Here is a 19,773-nt window from a genome sequence, read left to right as displayed (position 1 = left end):
AGTTTGGTAAATAATTAGATTTAAATTTAGTTTTAATTACAATTTTAATGGATAACATAAGGTACCAGCACGTAAAATCCGTATGGGCGAATCCAAGCTGGTATTTAAATATGTGGCCAGATGATGGTCACACAACAACTTAGCGCGCAAGTAAAAATATTTTGGAATTGCCTATTATGATATTTTGATAATAATGGGAAAATTGGAGAAATTTTTTTATTTTATTTATTTAGCCGAATGATTGATGATGATGATCTGGTTCCCAAAACCAATACAAAGCTGTATAGGATCCAACTCGTTCTGACTGGTAGTTATTTAATTTCTTATAAATATTTAGAAACAAGTTGTTTATAAAGTTTATTCCCAAAAAATTTAGATGGTAATGCAAAATATTCACTACGTAATGCGGCTATAAAGATTATATCTTACTTTATTCGGAATTTATTTTAAGCAAATAATATTGTGCGTACCCTCTTTCGGTTTTCAAAACCGTACATTTACTTATTTGTATATTTAACACTATTTGCATAAAGTTATTTATGAATAATATAGATATGTATGTGCATTAGATAATTTAAAAAAAAGTAACGGTTAAAAAAGTGCAGCAAAAATACTAAACAAATCACAGAAATACTTGATAAACTTTTATTTAGTATTTTTTAAGTCCCCTTTGGCAAAACGCACAGTGAACCGGTCTGGCAACGCCGGCCCAATTCGAGTTGACGCTTTCAAAAATGTCATCCTGGAACATTTGCAGCCGGAAAAGGAACTGAAAAGCAACCGAAAGTCGGGTAAGATTGGGCTAACGAAATGAGCGTGAAAGAGGATCTGGCCCTGCAGCTGGCGGAGCCGCAGCTGGCCAAGCTGACCAGCGAATCGGAGGAGATACGCTTGCGCGCCCTCGAGCAGGTTGAGACGCGGTTCATCCGGTGCCTGCAGCTGGGCGAGCGCATCCACTTCAAGCCGGTGCTGCTGCTCAAGCAGCTCATCCGTTGGTTTGGCCACACGCCGCCCCTGGCCGCCGACCGGGTGCTGGTCATGATCCTGGAGCTAATGCGATCCGAATACGGCGAGGCGGTGATCCGCAAGATTCCCTACAACCGGCTGAAAACCGAACTGGAGAAGGTGCGTCGTGTGCTGCGCCCGCTGGAGTCCACGAGGATTAGCGAGCTGCTGGATGATCTGCAACTGCTGCTCTTGGAGAAGTACAAGATGGACCTGGTGACGCCCTGCACCTCCAGCCTGAGTTCCATTAACCTCAGTAGCCAGGGAAGTGATTCCTCAACCAGCAGCCTGGGAAATCTCCCGGCCGAGTACTACGAGCCCGCCTGGACAAGTGCCGGCCTGGACGACGTGGCCAGCATGAGGAACCTGATCGATATGCCGCGCAACGGGGCCACCGATGTGCCCGAGCTGCAGGTGCAGCTCACCCACCTCATCATTCGCATGGGCGACTACCCAGCGGAGTATTTCCTCCAGTCGCCTTTTATATTCCTGCATTTGGTGCAACTGCAGACGCGGCAGGATGACAGCCTGCTGCAGGTGAACCGGGCACTCATTGCGTTCCTCAAGCAACTGCAGCGCCGCATCCAAGTGCGTCGTCATACTTTGAGCTATGCGGCCAGCTTTGATCCTCCGGGAACGCGTCCCAAGCAGCTGAAGGTGGCCAACGCCTTGGGCATTCTCCTGGCCAACTGCACCAAGCTCATCCGACCGCTGCTGTTCCGGTGCACCGCGGATAACTGGCACATTCTGGAGCTGAGCGTGGAGGCCGTGCGAACCTATGATGTTCTCAACTTCCGCGTTTCGCCCGGCGGCACTGAGCGCTTTGCAACAATTGTTAGGAGGCTACTCGGGTTCTGCAACGCCACTTTGGAGGGCGATGACCTGGAGAAGCTGGTGGACACGCTGATGATTCCGCGCCTGCAATCGCTGATCTTCAACGGCCTGCTGCAGGACACTGTGGCCCTAAATTTCACCTACGACAAGCACTTGGATCGCAACAAGGCCAAATCGCTGATACAGCCCATCATTCTGGACAGCTCGTATCTTTCCTGCGTGCCCGATCGCATGAAGTCGCTGAGCAACCTGATTTGCGCTTTGTCCTCGGAACCCTCGGCCGAGGAGCAGCAGCTGATCAAGCTGAAGCGGGCCTACAGTTTGGCCCTCAATCAATTCCAGCCAAAGACCAAGATGGGAGCGGCGCAACTGATCCAAATGCACAGGCAGGTGTGCCTGGTGACCAACCAGCTGGGCAGTGAAACCCTAATCAAGCAGCTCTTCGATGCGATTGTGGAGTGTACACCGCTCTACGCGAACAATCAGCAGTTGCGCCGGGATGCGGAGGCACTGCTGTACACCCTCATAGATTTGCCCGACCACAATCTGCGTGGTTTTGTCTACCGATTGATGCCGCGCCCTGTGGTCTCGCACTTCCATGCCTTCATGAACAAGACGGTTTATATGACGGGCTGCAGCAATTTGGAGCTGGCTCGCCAGCACATTCTTGGCCTGCCGCTGAACACCAAGCTGCTGCGCCGCCTGATCCTCCAGAGTTGGGACGCCGATGCCCCGGAACAGGTGCGCCAGTGGTGCATTGACTATCCCACCATGCTGCTCAAGCTAAACTGCGTGATTGCCGCGCAGGACTTTAATATCGTCTTTCAATTGGTTCTGCCTGTGCTGCCTTTGCTCATCTGCAGATCGGTGATTCACAAGCAGCTGCACAAGGTGGTGTGGCAGATGTTTGAGCCGGACACAAGCAGTCTGGATCCGCCGTTGATGCTGCGTGGCTACGTCTTCTACATGTTCCATCCGTTCTCCCAGATGAGGGGCGAGGCCACCACCAGGATCGCCTACGTGCTGCAGTGCCAGGATTACACAAATAAATACAAGCCCACGATGGACAAGGTTCCCATTGAGCTGCTGGCCAATGATCTCTGCCTGATTCAACCGCCTGCTAGTTATAAAAGCATTTTCAACGAGTCCTCCGAGGAGCCTTTCCAGGGACAGCGCAGCCTGGATGCCCTGATCCGTTTGCTGCAGACCAAAGACCTGAGGCCCACCATCAGAAAGTCAACAATGACGCAGCTAAATGTTTTGCTTCAGAACTGGAAGGCCTGCGAGGACTTCTCCACGAAGGAGGATGGCTATCGACTGGTTCTGGAGTCCTTGCACAACGCTTTGAAGAAGGAGAGTGTTAATGATCCCGCCGACATCCTTCTGCCCGCCGTGAGTATTCTGATGAAGCTGCTTTTTCACAACGAAGGATTCCGCAAGGAGATTGCAAACACTTTTGAGGTGTACGTCTGCCTGCTTCGCGCTTTGTTTATGCTGCCCCACGAGGCGCAGTTGCGCCAGGATGTCAGCATATGCCTGTTCCAGATGCTCTTCCACAACTTTATCACCTCCACGGAGGACAGGCTAGTGCTGGATGTAGAGCTGGGTGCCATGATTCTGCCCATCACCTACGAAGTGCAGGTCACAGCGACGGCGACTGCTGTTTCGGAGGGAATGGCGCTGCAGCAGCAGTTGCAGGACACCCATTTCGGTGGAGACAAAGCGAGAGCTTCGCAGCATTGGCGGTTGTATACGGCGCATCGCGTTTGCCAGTGCCCATCGAGCATCACCTTGGAGTCTGTAAGAGATTTGGACATCAGGGAGTCGCTGAAGATCCAAGTCGGTGATCTCGCATTGATGCAATCCTCCGATTTGGATTTGCAGCTGGGCCACCAGCTCACCGCAGCCAGTAACTGCAGCAACCACGAGGATCTCCAGTATATTGTGACCCTGGTTCAGCTTTTCCTCGTCCTCCTGCGCAGCTCGATTAGTCAGTCGGCGGGCGAGGGCCTGTGGAACTTGATCCACAAGTATATACGCGTGGCTCCAGGCAACGATGCGGATCGCGGGCTCTACCAGTCCCTGCTGGAACTGTGCCTCACCTGCCTGCGCTTCAGCCAGCCCCAGGTGATGGGCGGCCTGACCGAGGCCCTCGAAAGCGATCATCATCACAGCTTTCAGCTTATGCTGCACGATCGCTTCATTCCGCTGGAAACGCTGCACCTGATTAGCCAGTGTTTGACGCACCTGCTCTCCTCCGCGTACTGTGCTGGTTCGCTTCAGATGGACTGGCACGCAAGGTTCTTCATGCAGCTGAGTTCGTTGGCCAAAACGCACTTTGAGTTGCGCCAACTGCAGCATGTGCGCTGCATGCTACGCATCCTACGGCGTCTCAGCGAGCTGGATCTGAAATTGAGTGATGTCCAGTTGACGGTGAGTAGGGGATAGAGCCCTGCAATGAATTATTTTGAATTTGTTGTTTTATATGAATGAATTAATTAGAATTTTGAGTTTAATAGAATTGAATGAATTTGAATATCGAGTTTAATAGAATTCAATAAATAAAGGGCAAGAATTCCGAAATAATTCAAACGACAATTTTCGTTTAAAGAAGAAAGGCACATAATTTTGTGATTAAATCTGCCTGAATTTTATTTACTAAGCAGTTAACATTGATTTGTTAAAAATTGTTAACTTTTTGTTCTCAAAAAATTCATAAAAATTATGAATTTTTAGAGATTAGAATTTTGAGTTTAATAGAATTAAATGAATGAATCGCATGAATTCCGAAATAATTTAAACGACAATTTTCGTTTGAAGAAGAAAGGCCTAAAATTTTGTGATTAAATCTGCCTGAATTTTATTTACTAAGCAGTTAACATTGATTTGTTAAAAATTTTTCACTTTTTGTTCTCAAAAGAAAGCACAAAAAAATCTGGCAAAAATTAAAAAAAATCATAAAAATTATTCATTGATTTATTCAATTCGAAATGAATTCGAGAAACATTCAATTTTTTCACATAGAATTAAATTAAACAAATCAGAAATTTCATGGCATACTATGATAAAACAAAAATTGAATGATTCACGCAGGGCTCTACTAGGGGATGCTTTTTATTTCATTTAATTAAAAATCTAACTTTGAACTTTTTACCCTAGTTCTATTGCCAGCACTTCATACAGCTGTCCAGCGATCTGAGGACCTCGACGCAGACCGGCGCCCAGTGGCAGCGGGATTGCCTGCACATCATCTGCCAGCTGCACATGCGTCAAGCTCGTCTTCCTGCCAAACCGAATGCCTCGAACGAGGTGGTAGTCACGCAAAAGGTGCTTCGCTATTTGCTCGGCCTGTGCGGGCACAGCGATGGCGAGGTGCGCGCCCTGGCCTGGGTTTCGATGGCCAATTGGATCAACGGAAGCGGTGGAAGCATGGCCAACATTCTGCCCCGCCTGGACTTTCTCCCCGGCGGATTGCCCGCCTGCTGTTTGACCACGCTACTGGATGTCCACGAAATTATGCTGGTCAGGGAGTTGGCCGGTCGCGTTTTCATCCTGTTGATGCCGATCAGTGGCGCAGAGACTTGCGTGGAATTGTTGCGGCATCATGACTTTCTCAAGGACGCCAACAACGCCCTGCGGATGACGCACGTTACTCCCTGGCTAAAAAAGGAGCCGGTGGGCGAGCAGCACTCGTGCGAAATAATTGCCTGCTATGTGGCTATCTGCACTCAAATGGTCGTCCTCCAGCCGGGATGGTGCGCCACGCTGTGCGGGCATAGCTTCATGAACGGACTGAGTGATGTGATGAAGACGCCAAAGCCACCGAAGGCCTTTTCCGCATCCTTTGTGGCGCTGTGTGCCGGACAAATATGTGAGTTGTACGCTTTGTGCTATCGTGATAACTTTGAGTTCCTGCAGCGGAGCATCTGTCGGGATTCCGTCCTCATGCAGAGCTTCCTGACGCTAACGAACGAAGTGCTGGATATGGATTGCCCCGAGCGCTTTATGGTTCAACTGCTCAAGTTGTTCCTGATATTTTGCAAGGATTCGAATGCCTACGCCTTTCTGGTCGAGCAGCTGAAGAGTCAGCCAGCCTTGTTCCTGGATTTCTTCCTGTATGGACTGCACTTGTCGTACACGAATACCCCCTTTCAGCGCTACACCCTCTCCTCTTTATCCATGGTTTTTATTAAGGCTCAGAATGCTGCGGAAAAGGAGAGTTTGCTGCGCGAATTGGAGCTTTATATACTGCCACTGGATGATCTTTTGCCCACTGAAGAGGAGGATCTGGTGCTGAATAACCAACACGAAATAATTTCCATAAATAAGCAACTGATATCGTTATGCATGCAGAATCAGCCGGTGAACCCAGAGGGTGGGGATCAAAGCCCAATTGCTGGCATCAAGACCACCAATGCGGCTGTGGTGATTTACCACCGCCTGGATCGCCTCTTTGACAAATATTATCCGCCCAAAAACTTCAGCTTTTTGCAAAACCCCAGTTCAGGTCATGTCCAGATCTGCGAGACGCTTGGAGTGCTGTTGAAGCTATCCCCCTGGGCTGTTCATGCGGCCGGTCAACTGAAGCTACTCGAACGAGTGGTTAATCTCCTCGATACTTTTCTCAACGACGCAAACATTGGAAACGCCACCGTCTATGTGAAGCGCATGGGAGCCCACAAATCGCAGAATATCCTGAGCAATCTATTGCTACTTATAAACATGCTGTCCCAGTGGCATAGTTCGCATCATTCTGTGATTAGCCACTCCCCCATGGCCTCCACAATCGTCCGCCTGTTGATACGCATGTGGCCCTGGCTGTCGCACTCGACGCATCTGAAGAAGATCACCGTGCAGCTGGCCATGTTCCTCACCGAGCACTCCTTCGAGATGTGCAAACAGACTTCGCTTCTACATTCCGGACAGGCGCATTCTCTGCTAACTTTAATGGTTCGTGTTGCTGACTTTGAGACGACCAAGAAGGAGACTCCCAACAAGGAGCCCAGTCTCAGCATGGTGCCCGCTTTGAGGGTAATGGGAAATTGCTGCTCTTGTGCCGAGGGTCGACTGAGTCTGACCAAAATGCACATACTGGACATGTTTGACACCATCCTGCCTGCCAATCAGGCTTCCACGCAGGCCACCAAGGTGCGACCACTTGTTCTAAACGCTTGGCTCGGATTTTGGGAGGTCTATTCCCGGTACGATGTGGGAGCCAAGGCTTGTCATCTGCATTCCCTCATCAACACCATTCAACGCACACCGCCCTTGAGCCAAAAGAGGATCCTGTGCCTTCGTATTCTTCGCAACATGTGCTTCTTCAATGGCAATCGCAGCCAGCTTGTGGAAATGGGTGACTTCATTAACCTCCTGCGTGATATTGTAAACCAACCCGTGAACAAAGCAACTGGATCGGGGGAAAAGGACTTGAACTCATTCGAAGAGCACCGCTTGGCTGTCCTGATGCTGTGGAAACTCTTCGGCTTCGGGGCCAAGTACAAGGGCATGTTGCGGGGCACCAAACTGTTCAAACTGCTGATCGGCCTTCGAGTTGAGCTGTCAGTGGTTTACTCTGAAAATCCGCACAAATACACCGACGTTCCTTATGCTAAAGATCTCGCCGAGTTGCTGGAAAATCTTATGGAGTCGATGCGACAATAAACAATGGACGGACACGAACTGACATAGTACAAATAAATAGGATAGCTATAACAAAATTGTTTTTTTTTATAATATGTGTCTTTTGTAAACGGACTTTTAATATAACAAACGAACCAATGTACTCAAAAAACAAGTTATTACTTATATTCTCACTTTTACTGTGAGTCTAAAACCACTCTAAGTCTACACGATGTCCTTAAATGATGAAAAATAAATATGTTAGCATAAACTGAACAGTAAACTGATAATTTTATCATTGAACTACCCTAATGGAGGGCGAATTGAGCATTTTGTGGTCTCAATAAGATGTGGTACTGAAGTAGCCCGAGACGTATATATTCGCAGCAACCGCATATAGACATAAAGATAAGATTTCCAGGTCTCCAGCGACTGGCAAACAAGCGTGCGAAAAACAATTTCTTACACTATTTTAGAGCCACATAAAGATAGGAGTCCATAAATCTGCCATTATTTAGATACCAAATCGGCAAAAACCAACTGGGAAGCAACTGGAAAATATCCGGGGTTTTTCGCGACACTCTCGTTAGCATCGAACGCTATATTGCATGCATAAAGCGATTTATCTTTATGGGCTTCAAAGTGCGAATCACTGCTGATAATATCCGTCCACCTTCAACTTTAGTTGCCACAAGTCAATGGCACTTTCAGTTCAGTCCCGACTGGCCAAAGGAGCTGTTCGACTCTCAGCGACCGACTAGAATACATATCGCCATGAAGTCCAGGGACGAGAATGTAAGAATTGATTTTAAAAATCAATTTGTGGTTATTAATCCATAAACTATTTTACAGGGCTCTGCTGAAAGCAAGTCGGACATGGCTCTGGTTCAGATGTTATCGCAAGAAAAGCAGATGAAGCATAGACTATCCTGGTACTACGCACCATCCTTTCTGCTCCTGTGGGTTGTACTATTCTATGCGGTGGTGTATCCTTTGTACCATCGACTTCCCGACTCCGTTCTGATAGCGGATGAATCCAGTAAGCCTGGCCAATTTGTGGCCGAGAGGGCCCAAAGATTGCTCTACAAATACGACAGGATCGGACCCAAAGTGGTGGGCAGTGTGGCCAATGAGGTGACAACGGTGGCTTTTCTCGTGGAGGAAGTGGAGAATATCCGGGCAGCAATGCGAAGTGATCTTTACGAGGTGGAACTGGATGTTCAGCAGCCCTCGGGAGCTTACATGCACTGGCAAATGGTGAACATGTATCAAGGTGTGCAGAATGTGGTGGTGAAAATAAGTTCAAAGAGCTCTAATAGTTCGTCCTACCTTCTGGTAAACAGCCACTTTGATTCCAAACCCAGCAGTCCCGGTTAGTAAAACAAGCTGTTACTCCAAGAAGGATTTTTTAATGACATCTGTTTAAAGGTTCCGGTGATGATGGCACCATGGTTGTGGTTATGCTAGAGGTTCTCCGTCAAGTGGCCATATCGGGAACCCCTTTCGAACATCCCATAGTATTTCTGTTCAACGGAGCTGAGGAGAATCCATTGGAGGCGTCGCATGGTTTTATAAAACTTCACAAATGGGCGGCAAATTGCAAGTAAGTTTAGATATTCCCTAGAATTCGATGAAAATTAAAAGAACCTTTCAACAGGGCTCTCATCAACCTAGAAGTAGCCGGCAGTGGAGGTCGTGATCTGTTGTTCCAGAGCGGTCCCAATAATCCCTGGCTCATTAAGGTATGCTACTTATGACGCATTCCATAGTTTCGAGGAAATTATTTGGCTAGACTCACGGTTATTTGCAATTTATGGAGCTTATATTGTTTATCGAATTTCCAACAGCTAATTGCGGCAATTTGATTGCGGCACATTTTTGTTTTGCTTTGATGAAATCGACACTTTGTGATAAACGGATACTTATTTTATTTACTCCTCATAGTACTACTACCAAAATGCGAAGCATCCGTTTGCCACCACAATGGCCGAGGAGATATTTCAGTCTGGCATTTTGCCATCGGATACGGATTTCCGTATCTTTCGGGACTACGGATCGCTGCCAGGTAAGTTACAGGTTTTTTTTAACAAATTGATTAGTTTTGGTTTTCTATAAAAACTTGTCGCCTAAAGGTCTTGATATGGCGCAAATCAGCAATGGCTATGTTTATCACACGATTTTTGATAATGTTCAGGCGGTGCCCATTGATTCCCTTCAAAGTTCGGGAGAGAATGCTTTATCTCTGGTACGGGCTTTTGCCAATGCCAGTGAAATGCACAACCCAGAGGTGAGTCATTTGAAGTCCGATATACTTGGAATAACTCATATATCATCCTATCTCTCACAGGATTACAGCGAAGGACATGCCGTCTTTTTTGATTACCTCGGTCTATTTTTTGTTTACTACACTGAAACCACTGGCATAATCCTGAACTGTTGCATTGCTGTTATCAGTTTGGTTCTGGTGGGCTGTTCTCTTTTGAGGATGTCTCGTGAATCGGATGCCTCGATTGGTCAAATATCCATATGGTTTGCCATTATCCTGGGACTCCATGTGCTGGGAATGATTCTCAGTCTCGGATTGCCCCTGCTGATGGCGGTTCTGTTCGATGCCGGAGATCGTTCGATGACGTATTTCAGTAACAATTGGTTGGTGATTGGCCTCTTCATCGTTCCAGCAGTTATTGGACAGGTTCTGCCCTTGACGCTCTATTACACCCTGAAACCGAATGTGAGTTGGTTTAGCTACAAATGTTATGAAATATGTAATAATATTTATTTTCTAGGAGAACATTAGCCACCCCAATCACATACATATGAGTCTTCATGCGCATTCTGTACTGCTGTCTTTAATTGCCATTATCCTGACTGCAATAAGTCTGAGAACTCCTTATCTTTGCATGATGTCGTTGCTGTTTTACGCGGGAGCTCTTTTGATTAATCTCTTGAGTACTCTCCATGATCGCGGTAAGTAGTTAAATAAAATTCCTTAAATAATTAATTAATATTTATAAATCTACAGGATACTATTGGGTGTTGATAGTGCAAGTCCTGCAACTGATGCCATTCCTGTACTTCTGCTACCTCTTCTACACCTTCCTCTTGGTTTTCTTTCCCATGTTGGGACGTTTTGGCCATGGCACGAATCCTGATCTCCTGGTCGCCCTCATCTGCGCTCTGGGAACTTTCTTTGCCTTGGGTTTTGTGGTAAGATGAGAGGCCTTACTCGCAGTTAAATCTAATTTTTGGTTACCCTAGGCTCCCCTGATAAACATGTTCCGCTGGCCAAAATTGGCATTGCTCTGCCTGGGAGTAGTCACCTTTATATTCAGCATGATTGCGGTTTCCGATGTGGGCTTCCCATATCGCGCCAAAACCAGTGTGATGAGAATTCATTTCTTGGTAAGTTTATCTATTGAAAAAATGATTATATTTCTAAAAACCTATTTTTTAGCACGTTCGTCGCATTTTCTACGAGTACGATGGCTCTGTGAGTCTCAGTGATTCTGGCTACTACTTCGACTTCCAGGATCGTCGGCTCTATTATCCTCTAGAGGATACGACAGTGAACCTAACTGGCCTCGTTAGCACAGCCTCCGATTGCGATAAGTACCTGATGTGCGGAGTTCCCTGCTTCAATCACCGCTGGTGTAAGACCCGCACTAAGAGTCATTGGCTTCCGAGGGAGCAGGAGGTGGCCATTCCAGGTGCCACGTCTCTGAAACTTCTCAGCAAGACGGTCTTGGAATCTGGTAAAGTGGCTCGATTTGAATTCGAAATCTCTGGGCCACCACACATGAGCCTATACATACAACCGCTGGATGGGGTTGAGGTAGAGGATTGGTCCTTCATCCGAAATATGCTGGATGAGCCCGAAACGTATTCGGCTCCCTATCAAATATTCTTCGCCTATGGAAAGGATAATTCTCCCCTAAAGTTTCACATTGATTTTGCGGTAAAAAATTTTTATAAAATATTGTTATAATATCTAATAATATCTTTTATTATAGAAATCTTCGGCAGACTTCAGCACTCCAACTTTCCAGCTTGGTTTTGCTGCTAGCTTTGTGAGCTACGATTACGCACGTGACGCTGCTGGCCTAAAGTTTATATCCGATTTCCCCGACTTTGCCCACGTTATGGAATGGCCCACTTTATATGAACGTTATATATTCTAAGTTATCGCCTTATTTTGTTTGCACCAAACAACGCCTCTGTTAGCTATAAAACCTAGACTAATGCCTAATATTAAACGCACTGCTTGGTGTGATGGAAACTTTTAATTGTTACCATACGAGCAAATTAATCATAAGTTCGGGTTCACTCGCGTGTGTAGATTGGGCGATAAGATTTGGGTGCGTAGATCCGAACTGACCTGCAAGTAGATTTTAAATTATAAATCTAAATGGGCGCTATCATAGCATGATTGGTTTTCCAAGCACATTGTTGTTGCCATCGGTTGCCTATCAAGGCTCTCAGTGGGCTATCTTTATAAACTGAAGAGTGCCGATTCGATCCGCGAGCAATCAGACCACAAACATTTAGTAGCACTACTGTTGGGCATCAGAAAGGTTCTCCACTTGGCTCTCCCCGGAGAATTTCGCTGGAAATATGGAACTGCAAGCTGACGGCGATAAAGCGAGTACTTATTAATAAAACCTTTCTTCTATGAGTATTAATCATGAATCATATGATATACAGGAAAGCTACTCGGACACCGTACTCTACCATGTTCTTTCGAAGGAAAAGGAGTTGAAGAGGAGACTGCCCTGGTACTATGCACCCTCCTTTCTTCTCCTCTGGGTGGTGCTATTCTTCGGAGTCGTACTTCCGCTTTTCTACCGCCTACCAGACCGAGTAACCATTGCCGACGAGCCACTTAAACCCGGCGAGTTTGTGGCCGAGAGAGCGCAGAAAGTGCTCTACGAATTCGATCGTATCGGACCCAAAGTGGTTGGGAGTTTTGCGAACGAGGTGACTACGGTTGCATTTCTCTTAAATGAGGTGGAAAAGATTAGGGGAGAAATGCGCAGCGATCTCTTTGATTTGGAAATTGACGTTCAGCAGCCAACGGGTTCCTATGTGGTGGGAACTATGACCAGCATATATCAGGGCATCCAGAATGTGGTCGTAAAACTTAGCACTAAGAGTTCCAATAGCTCATCTTATCTCTTAATCAATAGTCACTTTGATACGAAGCCAGGAAGTCCAGGTACTAAAGCTGGTATTAATTATTAATGGAATGTAATATTATTATATTTTATATCTAGGTGCTGGAGATGATGGCACAATGGTTGTGGTTATGCTAGAGGTTCTTCGTCAAATGTCTATATCCGAAACCAAGTTTATACATCCATTAGTATTTTTATTCAATGGAGCCGAGGAGAATCCTTTGCAAGCCTCCCACGGTTTTATAACCCAGCACAAATGGGCAGCTAATTGCAAGTAAGTTGGGGAACGCATCTCACAGAATTATCTCAATTATTTCCTCCAGGGCCGTCATCAATTTGGAAGTGGGCGGTAGCGGAGGTCGAGATATTCTCTTTCAAAGTGGTCCAAACAATCCCTGGTTGGTAAAGGTATGAAATAAAAGTGAACTAATCAATATCCAGTTAAAACTGTGCTATTTTAGTATTACAAAGAGCACTCCAAGCATCCGTTTGCTTCTACGTTGGCGGAAGAGATCTTTCAGTTTGGAATATTACCCTCCGATACTGATTTCCGAATATTTCGAGATTATGGCAACATTCCCGGTAAGTGATTGGTTAAAAGTTAAGAAAATTCGAAATAAAATGCATTAATCTTTAAAGGTCTTGACATCGCACAATTTAGCAACGGATATGTTTACCACACCGAATTCGACAGTTTTGATGTTGTTCCCGGACGTTCGGTTCAGAGCACAGGAGAAAATATTTTATCAATTGTTAGAGCGTTTTCCAATGCCAGTGAATTGAACAACACTGAGGTGGGTAGATTATTTTTACCACGATAATATGATCACCTATAAGTTTTATTAAATTGCAGGAACACAGTGCAGGACATGCTGTCTTTTTTGATTTCCTGGGACTTTTCTTTGTGACATACACAGAGAAGACTGGCATAATTTTGAACTGTTGCTTTGCGGTGATAAGTCTTCTTCTCATAGGCTGTTCGCTATGGAAAATGTCTCGTGTTTCTGAGATTTCGCCTGGAAGAATATCGATTGTGTTTGTTGTAGCTCTGGGACTACACCTACTTGGTTGTCTTCTGTGCATTACCCTACCTCTATTAATGGCTGTTCTGTACGATGTGACTGATCGAACACTGACCTATTACAGCAATAACTGGTTGGTGATTGGTCTTTACATATGTCCGGCAATCATTGGATTGGTTCTTCCTTCGACGATATATCACTCATTCAAGCCGAACGTAAGCGGGGATATGTGATCTAAAGTTTTACATGAATGAATATTTAATTTTCTTTCAATTTCAGGAAAAGTTAAGCCACTCGTATCAAATCCATATCGGCTTGCATGTTCATTGTGTAGTGCTATCATTCCTAGCAATTGTTTTAACTATAATTGGTCTTCGAATTCCCTATATGTGTATGATATCTTTGGTTTTGTATGTCGCCTCTCTGCTAATTAATCTTCTAACTACCCTACATGATCGTGGTAAGTGGAAAAGTAAAAAAAGTAAATAGTTTTTTACTAATTACTTTTTATTTTCAGGTTACTACTGGGTACTAACGGTGCAGATAATTCAGCTTTTCCAGTACGTGTACTTCTGCTACCTTTTCTACATATTCCTTGTGATTTTCTTTCCTGCGATGGGAAGAAACCGCGATTCTTCTAATCCCGATATGCTTATTGCCGTGATTTGCGCTGTGGGAACTTTCTTCGCCCTGGGCTTTGTGGTAATATTTAACCGGAACTCATAAGCATCAGCTCGATAAGTCTATTTAACAGGTTCCTTTGATCAACATGTTCCGCTGGTCCACCATTTTATTGATTGGCCTAGTCGTGGTGACCTTTGTATTCAGCATGATTTCGGTTTCGGAAGTGGGATTTCCTTATCGCCCCAAGACCAGTGTGATGCGAGTTAACTTTCTGGTTAGTACAAATATTTCATAACTTGGTGCAAATGAACTGTAACCAAAGCATGCAAATAACTGTTAACCGTTTTTTTCCTTACGCTCTACTCCCGAGAACAACCGAAAAATAGCATGCCCCTCGTTCTCTCTCTGCGCAGCACACTTCGTTTCCTTTCGTTTTGGTTTTCGGTTGAGCCTTTTACGTTGAGCTGTTCGTGAGACGCTCTGTTACGAACCTCGTTCAATGAGAGTTACGAATGTCGCTCGCACAGGGAGACTTATTAAAAGACCGATTGACTGAAACAGTCATCGCAAAAAGTCTTTTCACTAATACAACTATACAATGTATTCCCTTTGAAAGTACTTGCGAGTGAAAGGGAGAGCAATATCGCCCAAGCACGTTAACGTTAACACATGCGCAAAAGACTTTTTGAAACGTCGTTCAGGAGCAATCGGTCTGTAAGCGAGCCGAGCAATAGAAAGCCGAAAAAACTGCTCGTCGCCTGAGTGCGAGCAAAATTTCTGTACGAACAATTCAATCGGTTGCTCTCTGATTGTTTGCTCAAAGTCTCAGAGAAAAACAGTTATTTGGGGACCGCACGAATCGGTCAACAGTTATTTGCGAGCTATGACTGTAACGTTTAACTTTTTCACAGCAAACCCGTCGAATGTTCTACGAATACGATGGTAGCCTCAGTGTCGATGATTCGGGCTACTATTTCGACTACCAGGATAGACGAGCTCTTCGTCCACTGAAGGACTACGCCGTAAACTTGACTGGTCTAACATCGATAGACGCCTATTGTGATAAGTACGTGATGTGTGGAATTCCTTGCTTTTGGAGTAGCTGGTGTAGGGGGCTTTCCAGTGCTGCTTGGCTGCCTCGCGAGGAGGAAGTGGATATACCGGGAACACTAGAATTGAATCTCCTTAATAAAACCATTTCGGAGACGGGAAAGTACAAAAGATTTGAATTTGAATTAACTGGCCCGCCGCACATGGGACTGTATATAAGACCTCTCGATGGGGTAGCAGTGGAGGACTGGTCCTTTATAAGGACAATGCTGGACAAGCCGGAAAAATACTCACCACCCTACCAAATATACTTTTCTTACGGAGTGGATAAGACCCCCTTTAAATTTCACATGGATTTCACAGTAAGTTAAGCTAGAAGAACAATTTAAAACTTTATTTTATTAATATTTATCTTACAGAAATCCGATGGAAATTACGATGAACCACTATTTGAGCTGGGAGTTACCGGACACTATGTAAGCAAGGATTTCCAGAGGGATAAAACTACTCTGCAGTTCATAGCGGATCTACCAGATTTCGTTACCACCATGGAATGGCCTGCTCTATTTATGCGATACATCTTTTAGGATCCACTTCCTTCTTAAGTTTTGCATTCATTATATTTCGGGACATTCCAAGTGCTGCGATAGTGCAATCGATAAGGAAAGAAAATATATATTAATCTCTCTACCTACATCTAACGTCACGTTAATCTGCCAGACATCGGCGTTGAATGAATAAGCTTTAATTTGCAGCTGCCCCTCGCGTGCGTCGGAATCGCCACTTATGTATATTTATATTAAGTCGTAAACCCGTCCAATTTAGATACCATGGCCGTGGCCATGGTTCACTCCCAGCCGCCCAGCGGCCTGTGCGCCTCAAGACAAAGCAGTTCCCCCGCCGGCGATCGAGCTATCAAGCGGCACAGGGGCTTTATCTTTATGGTCCTCTAATTCGGCGGAAGGCTTCGAGTCGATATGCTCGGGGTGCAGACGTTCAGTTATGCGTTGATCGGGCATCGGAAGGGTTTGACTTGGCTCCCGCTCCCCCACAATCTTACCATGGACGAGAAGACTGATAAAGTGAGTTTTGATTTGGACAAAGACTCTACTCCCCTCGATCCCGTGCTCGTTGAGTCCTTGTCACTGAGAAAGGGAACCATCCGAAGGCAGAGACTGTCCTGGTACTATGCCCCCTCCTTCCTGCTCCTCTGGCTGGCCCTCTTCTATGCCATCGTGATCCCGCTTTACTACAGACTTCCGGATAGGTTGACCGTATCCGAGGAGTCCCTCTACCCAGGAGAATTCGTGGCGGAAAGGGCACAGCGGCTGCTATTTACCTACGATCGCATTGGACCCAAGGTAACCGGTAGTTATGCCAATGAGGTGACCACGGTTCAGTTTCTTGTAAATGAAGCGGAAAAGATCCGTGCCGAGATGCGCAGCGATCTCTACGATATCGAGATTGATGTTCAGTCGCCAACGGGTGGATATGTCTTTATCGATATGGTGAACATGTACCAGGGAATTCACAATGTGATTGTCAAACTGAGTTCAAAGAGTTCCCAGAGTGAAAACTATCTGTTGCTCAACAGCCACTTTGACTCTAAGCCAACCAGTCCAGGTGAGTTTCCTATATAAAATCATCAAGTGCCCTTACTGATTGAGGTAATCAGGTTCCGGTGATGATGGCACTATGGTTGTGGTCATGCTGGAGGTCCTTCGCCAAATGGCGATATCCCCAACGCCTTTCGAACATCCCCTTGTCTTTTTGTTCAACGGAGCCGAGGAGAATCCCCTTCAGGGTTCCCATGGCTATATTACGCAACACAAATGGGCAGCCAACTGCAAGTGAGAGAAGAACGCTTTGTTTATTATGATTTTTTATTTGCAACTATAATTTATTTTAGGGCCTTTATCAACTTGGAAGTCGGCGGAAGCGGGGGACGTGACTTATTGTTCCAGAGTGGTCCCAATAATCCATGGCTCATGAAGGTGAGAATAAGAATCATTATTTCTCAACAGAAAAAAGTAGCTTATGGCTCAAGTTACCCTATAGACTTTATGGCGGAATTTATGGTCAATTATTTTACTGCCGATATACTAAACCGACTTTTTATAGTACTACAGGCTGCACGCGAAGCACCCGTTTGCGACCACAATGGCGGAGGAGATTTTTCAGAGTGGAATTTTACCCTCTGACTCAGATTTCCGAATTTTCCGGGATTTTGGGAATATTGCTGGTGAGTTTATGACTCATACATAATCTGGGGTAAGATAACAATTTTGGGGTTTACCCTAGGTCTTGACATGGCTCAGGTTGACAACGGATATGTGTACCACACGGTGTTTGATAGCTATGAGAATGTTCCTGGGCGATCCATACAGAATTCTGGCAACAATGTCCTTGCTCTGGTGCGTGCTTATAGCAATGCCAGTGAGCTGTATGCAACAGAGGTAAGATTGGAATTATTTCACTGAAATATTATGAATTCTTATGGTATATATTTCCAGAGTGATGAGGGCCATGCAGTCTTCTTTGACTTCCTTGGCCTCTTCTTTGTGTACTACACTGAGACCACTGGGATTGTTTTAAACTGCCTGATTGGAGTGATTAGTCTGGTTCTGGTTGGTGTTTCCCTATGGAGAATGTCCCGTCAGTCGGAGGAGGTTACTCTTCCTCAGATTTCGATCTGGTTCGTCAGCATTTTGGGACTGCACGTGGTGGGATTCTTGCTGTGCATCTGCCTGCCTCTACTGATGGCTGTCTTATTCGATGCTGGAGATCGGTCATTGACTTACTTTAGCAACATATGGCTGGTTTTTGGACTCTACGTATTTCCCGCAATTATTGGATTAGTACTTCCGCTGACACTTTACTACACCCTGAGGCCTAATGTAAGTCTAAGATTATCTAATTTTATAGAATAGTAGATCCTTACATTAGTTTCTTAATAAATTTCAGGTCAAACTAAGCCACGCTTATCATCTCCAACTCAGTTTACATGCTCACTTGGTTGTCCAGGCCCTTTTGGCCCTCATTTTGACCGCCATGGGTCTGCGTTCCCAGTACCTGTGCCTGATTTCGCTAATCTTCTATGGAGGTGCACTCCTGATTAATCTGGTTAGCACGCTGCACGATCGTGGTAAGTTTTGTTATAGCCATTAATCAATATGCGACAATTCCTTGACAATGATATATGTTTCAGGCTACTATTGGTCCCTGATTGTGATGTGTCTTCAGGTGCTACCGTTTGCGTACTTCTGTTACCTATTCTACATGTTCCTGGTGATATTCATTCCGGTTCTGGGTAGGAATGGTTATAATACCAATCCTGACCTTATCGTGGCGCTACTCTGTGGTGTTTGTGTCTTCTTTGCATTGGGCTATGCAGTAAGTTTCTCCTAGAAGTATTTTTTTTGTATCGTCTATATATATATCCTTGACTTTACAGGCCCAACTGATCAACATGTTCCGCTGGCCAAAGCTTATTCTTCTAGGATTGGGAATAGGCACCTTTATTTTCTGCATGATAGCAGTTTCAGAGGTGGGCTTCCCCTATCGAGCCAAAACAAATGTGATGCGAGCCAACTGCTTGGTAGGTAACCATTTCAAAATGATGTTCCAATATCTTATAGTTCTCTCTTTAAAGCACACTCGACGTTATTTCTACGAATTCGATGGATCGGTCAGTCGCAGCGATTCCGGTTACTACTTCAACTATCAGGATAGGCGAGCCTTTGATCCTGTCAAGGACTCAGTAGATCTCACCGGTTTGGAGCCGGTTGCGGATCGCTGCGATGATTACGTGATGTGCGGAATCCCCTGCTTTTATTACAGCTGGTGCAAGTGGCGCCAATGGGATGGATGGCTGCCTCGCGAATCGGAGGTTATTATACCTGGCGAACTCAACCTCGAGTTTCTGGGAAAGACTGTTCTGGAATCACCGACGATCGCTCGCTTCGAGTTCGAGCTATCTGGACCGCCGCACATGAATATATTTATTCAGCCCGTGGGTTCCGCAAAAGTTGAGAACTGGTCGTTTGTGAGGAAAATGCTGGACGAACCGGAGGAGTTCCAGCCGCCCTACCAGATATTCCATTCGTATGGAACAGATAACAGCTCTTTAAAGTTCTTCATTGATATGGAGAAGAGCGATGGTGATTTCAATACTCCCACTTTGGAGCTCGCAGCTGTGGGACACTGGGTCAGCTACGAGTTCGAAAGAGATGCAGAGGCTAAAGATTTTGTGGCCAGCTTTCCCGACTTTGTCCACGTCATGGAATGGCCTTCTATATTTAAGCGATATATTTATTAGGTAATTTATAGTCATTATTATGTACAGAACCATATTATGTACAATACCTGCCCAATGAATCCCATTAATAAATTTGCTCTTCTTATTTAACGGATTAGTATTTTGGATAAGAGAATGTAGTTTTATATCA

The 19,773-nt window shown here is 45.4% G+C and overlaps 4 protein-coding genes across 4 annotated transcripts; all 4 read left to right on the top strand.

Moving 5' to 3' along the window:
* The first annotated feature begins 701 nt into the window (after window positions 1-701).
* Window positions 702-7,741, top strand: ana3 (anastral spindle 3). The gene is made up of 2 exons (XM_017147240.3): window positions 702-4,272; window positions 4,999-7,741. The coding sequence occupies exons 1-2, from the start codon at window positions 811-813 to the stop codon at window positions 7,498-7,500; spliced, it is 5,964 nt and encodes a 1,987-aa protein (XP_017002729.2). The 5' UTR covers window positions 702-810; the 3' UTR covers window positions 7,501-7,741.
* Window positions 7,742-7,933: 192 nt separating this feature from the next.
* Window positions 7,934-11,743, top strand: LOC108061136 (endoplasmic reticulum metallopeptidase 1). Its single transcript, XM_017147191.3, has 12 exons — window positions 7,934-8,253; window positions 8,311-8,830; window positions 8,887-9,061; window positions 9,116-9,200; window positions 9,403-9,523; window positions 9,591-9,745; window positions 9,806-10,189; window positions 10,245-10,425; window positions 10,481-10,665; window positions 10,717-10,860; window positions 10,913-11,413; window positions 11,469-11,743. Exons 1-12 carry the CDS (start codon window positions 8,089-8,091, stop codon window positions 11,634-11,636), a joined length of 2,784 nt encoding a protein of 927 aa, XP_017002680.3. The 5' UTR covers window positions 7,934-8,088; the 3' UTR covers window positions 11,637-11,743.
* Window positions 11,744-12,025: 282 nt separating this feature from the next.
* LOC108061137 (endoplasmic reticulum metallopeptidase 1) lies at window positions 12,026-16,019 on the top strand. Its single transcript, XM_017147194.3, has 12 exons — window positions 12,026-12,096; window positions 12,160-12,670; window positions 12,729-12,903; window positions 12,953-13,037; window positions 13,091-13,211; window positions 13,269-13,423; window positions 13,483-13,866; window positions 13,931-14,111; window positions 14,169-14,353; window positions 14,406-14,549; window positions 15,187-15,687; window positions 15,745-16,019. Exons 1-12 carry the CDS (start codon window positions 12,070-12,072, stop codon window positions 15,910-15,912), a joined length of 2,637 nt encoding a protein of 878 aa, XP_017002683.2. The 5' UTR covers window positions 12,026-12,069; the 3' UTR covers window positions 15,913-16,019.
* Window positions 16,020-16,145: 126 nt separating this feature from the next.
* LOC108061141 (endoplasmic reticulum metallopeptidase 1) lies at window positions 16,146-19,714 on the top strand. Its single transcript, XM_017147199.3, has 10 exons — window positions 16,146-16,948; window positions 17,001-17,175; window positions 17,235-17,319; window positions 17,447-17,567; window positions 17,627-17,781; window positions 17,839-18,222; window positions 18,290-18,470; window positions 18,534-18,718; window positions 18,780-18,923; window positions 18,978-19,714. The coding sequence occupies exons 1-10, from the start codon at window positions 16,303-16,305 to the stop codon at window positions 19,641-19,643; spliced, it is 2,742 nt and encodes a 913-aa protein (XP_017002688.3). The 5' UTR covers window positions 16,146-16,302; the 3' UTR covers window positions 19,644-19,714.
* Window positions 19,715-19,773: the final 59 nt, after the last annotated feature.

This window comes from Drosophila takahashii, chromosome 2R (assembly GCF_030179915.1).
Source record: "Drosophila takahashii strain IR98-3 E-12201 chromosome 2R, DtakHiC1v2, whole genome shotgun sequence".
Lineage (NCBI taxonomy): Eukaryota > Metazoa > Arthropoda > Insecta > Diptera > Drosophilidae > Drosophila > Drosophila takahashii.
The sequence above is the reverse complement of the archived record's forward strand: the minus strand, read 5'-3'. Positions and strand labels throughout refer to the sequence as shown.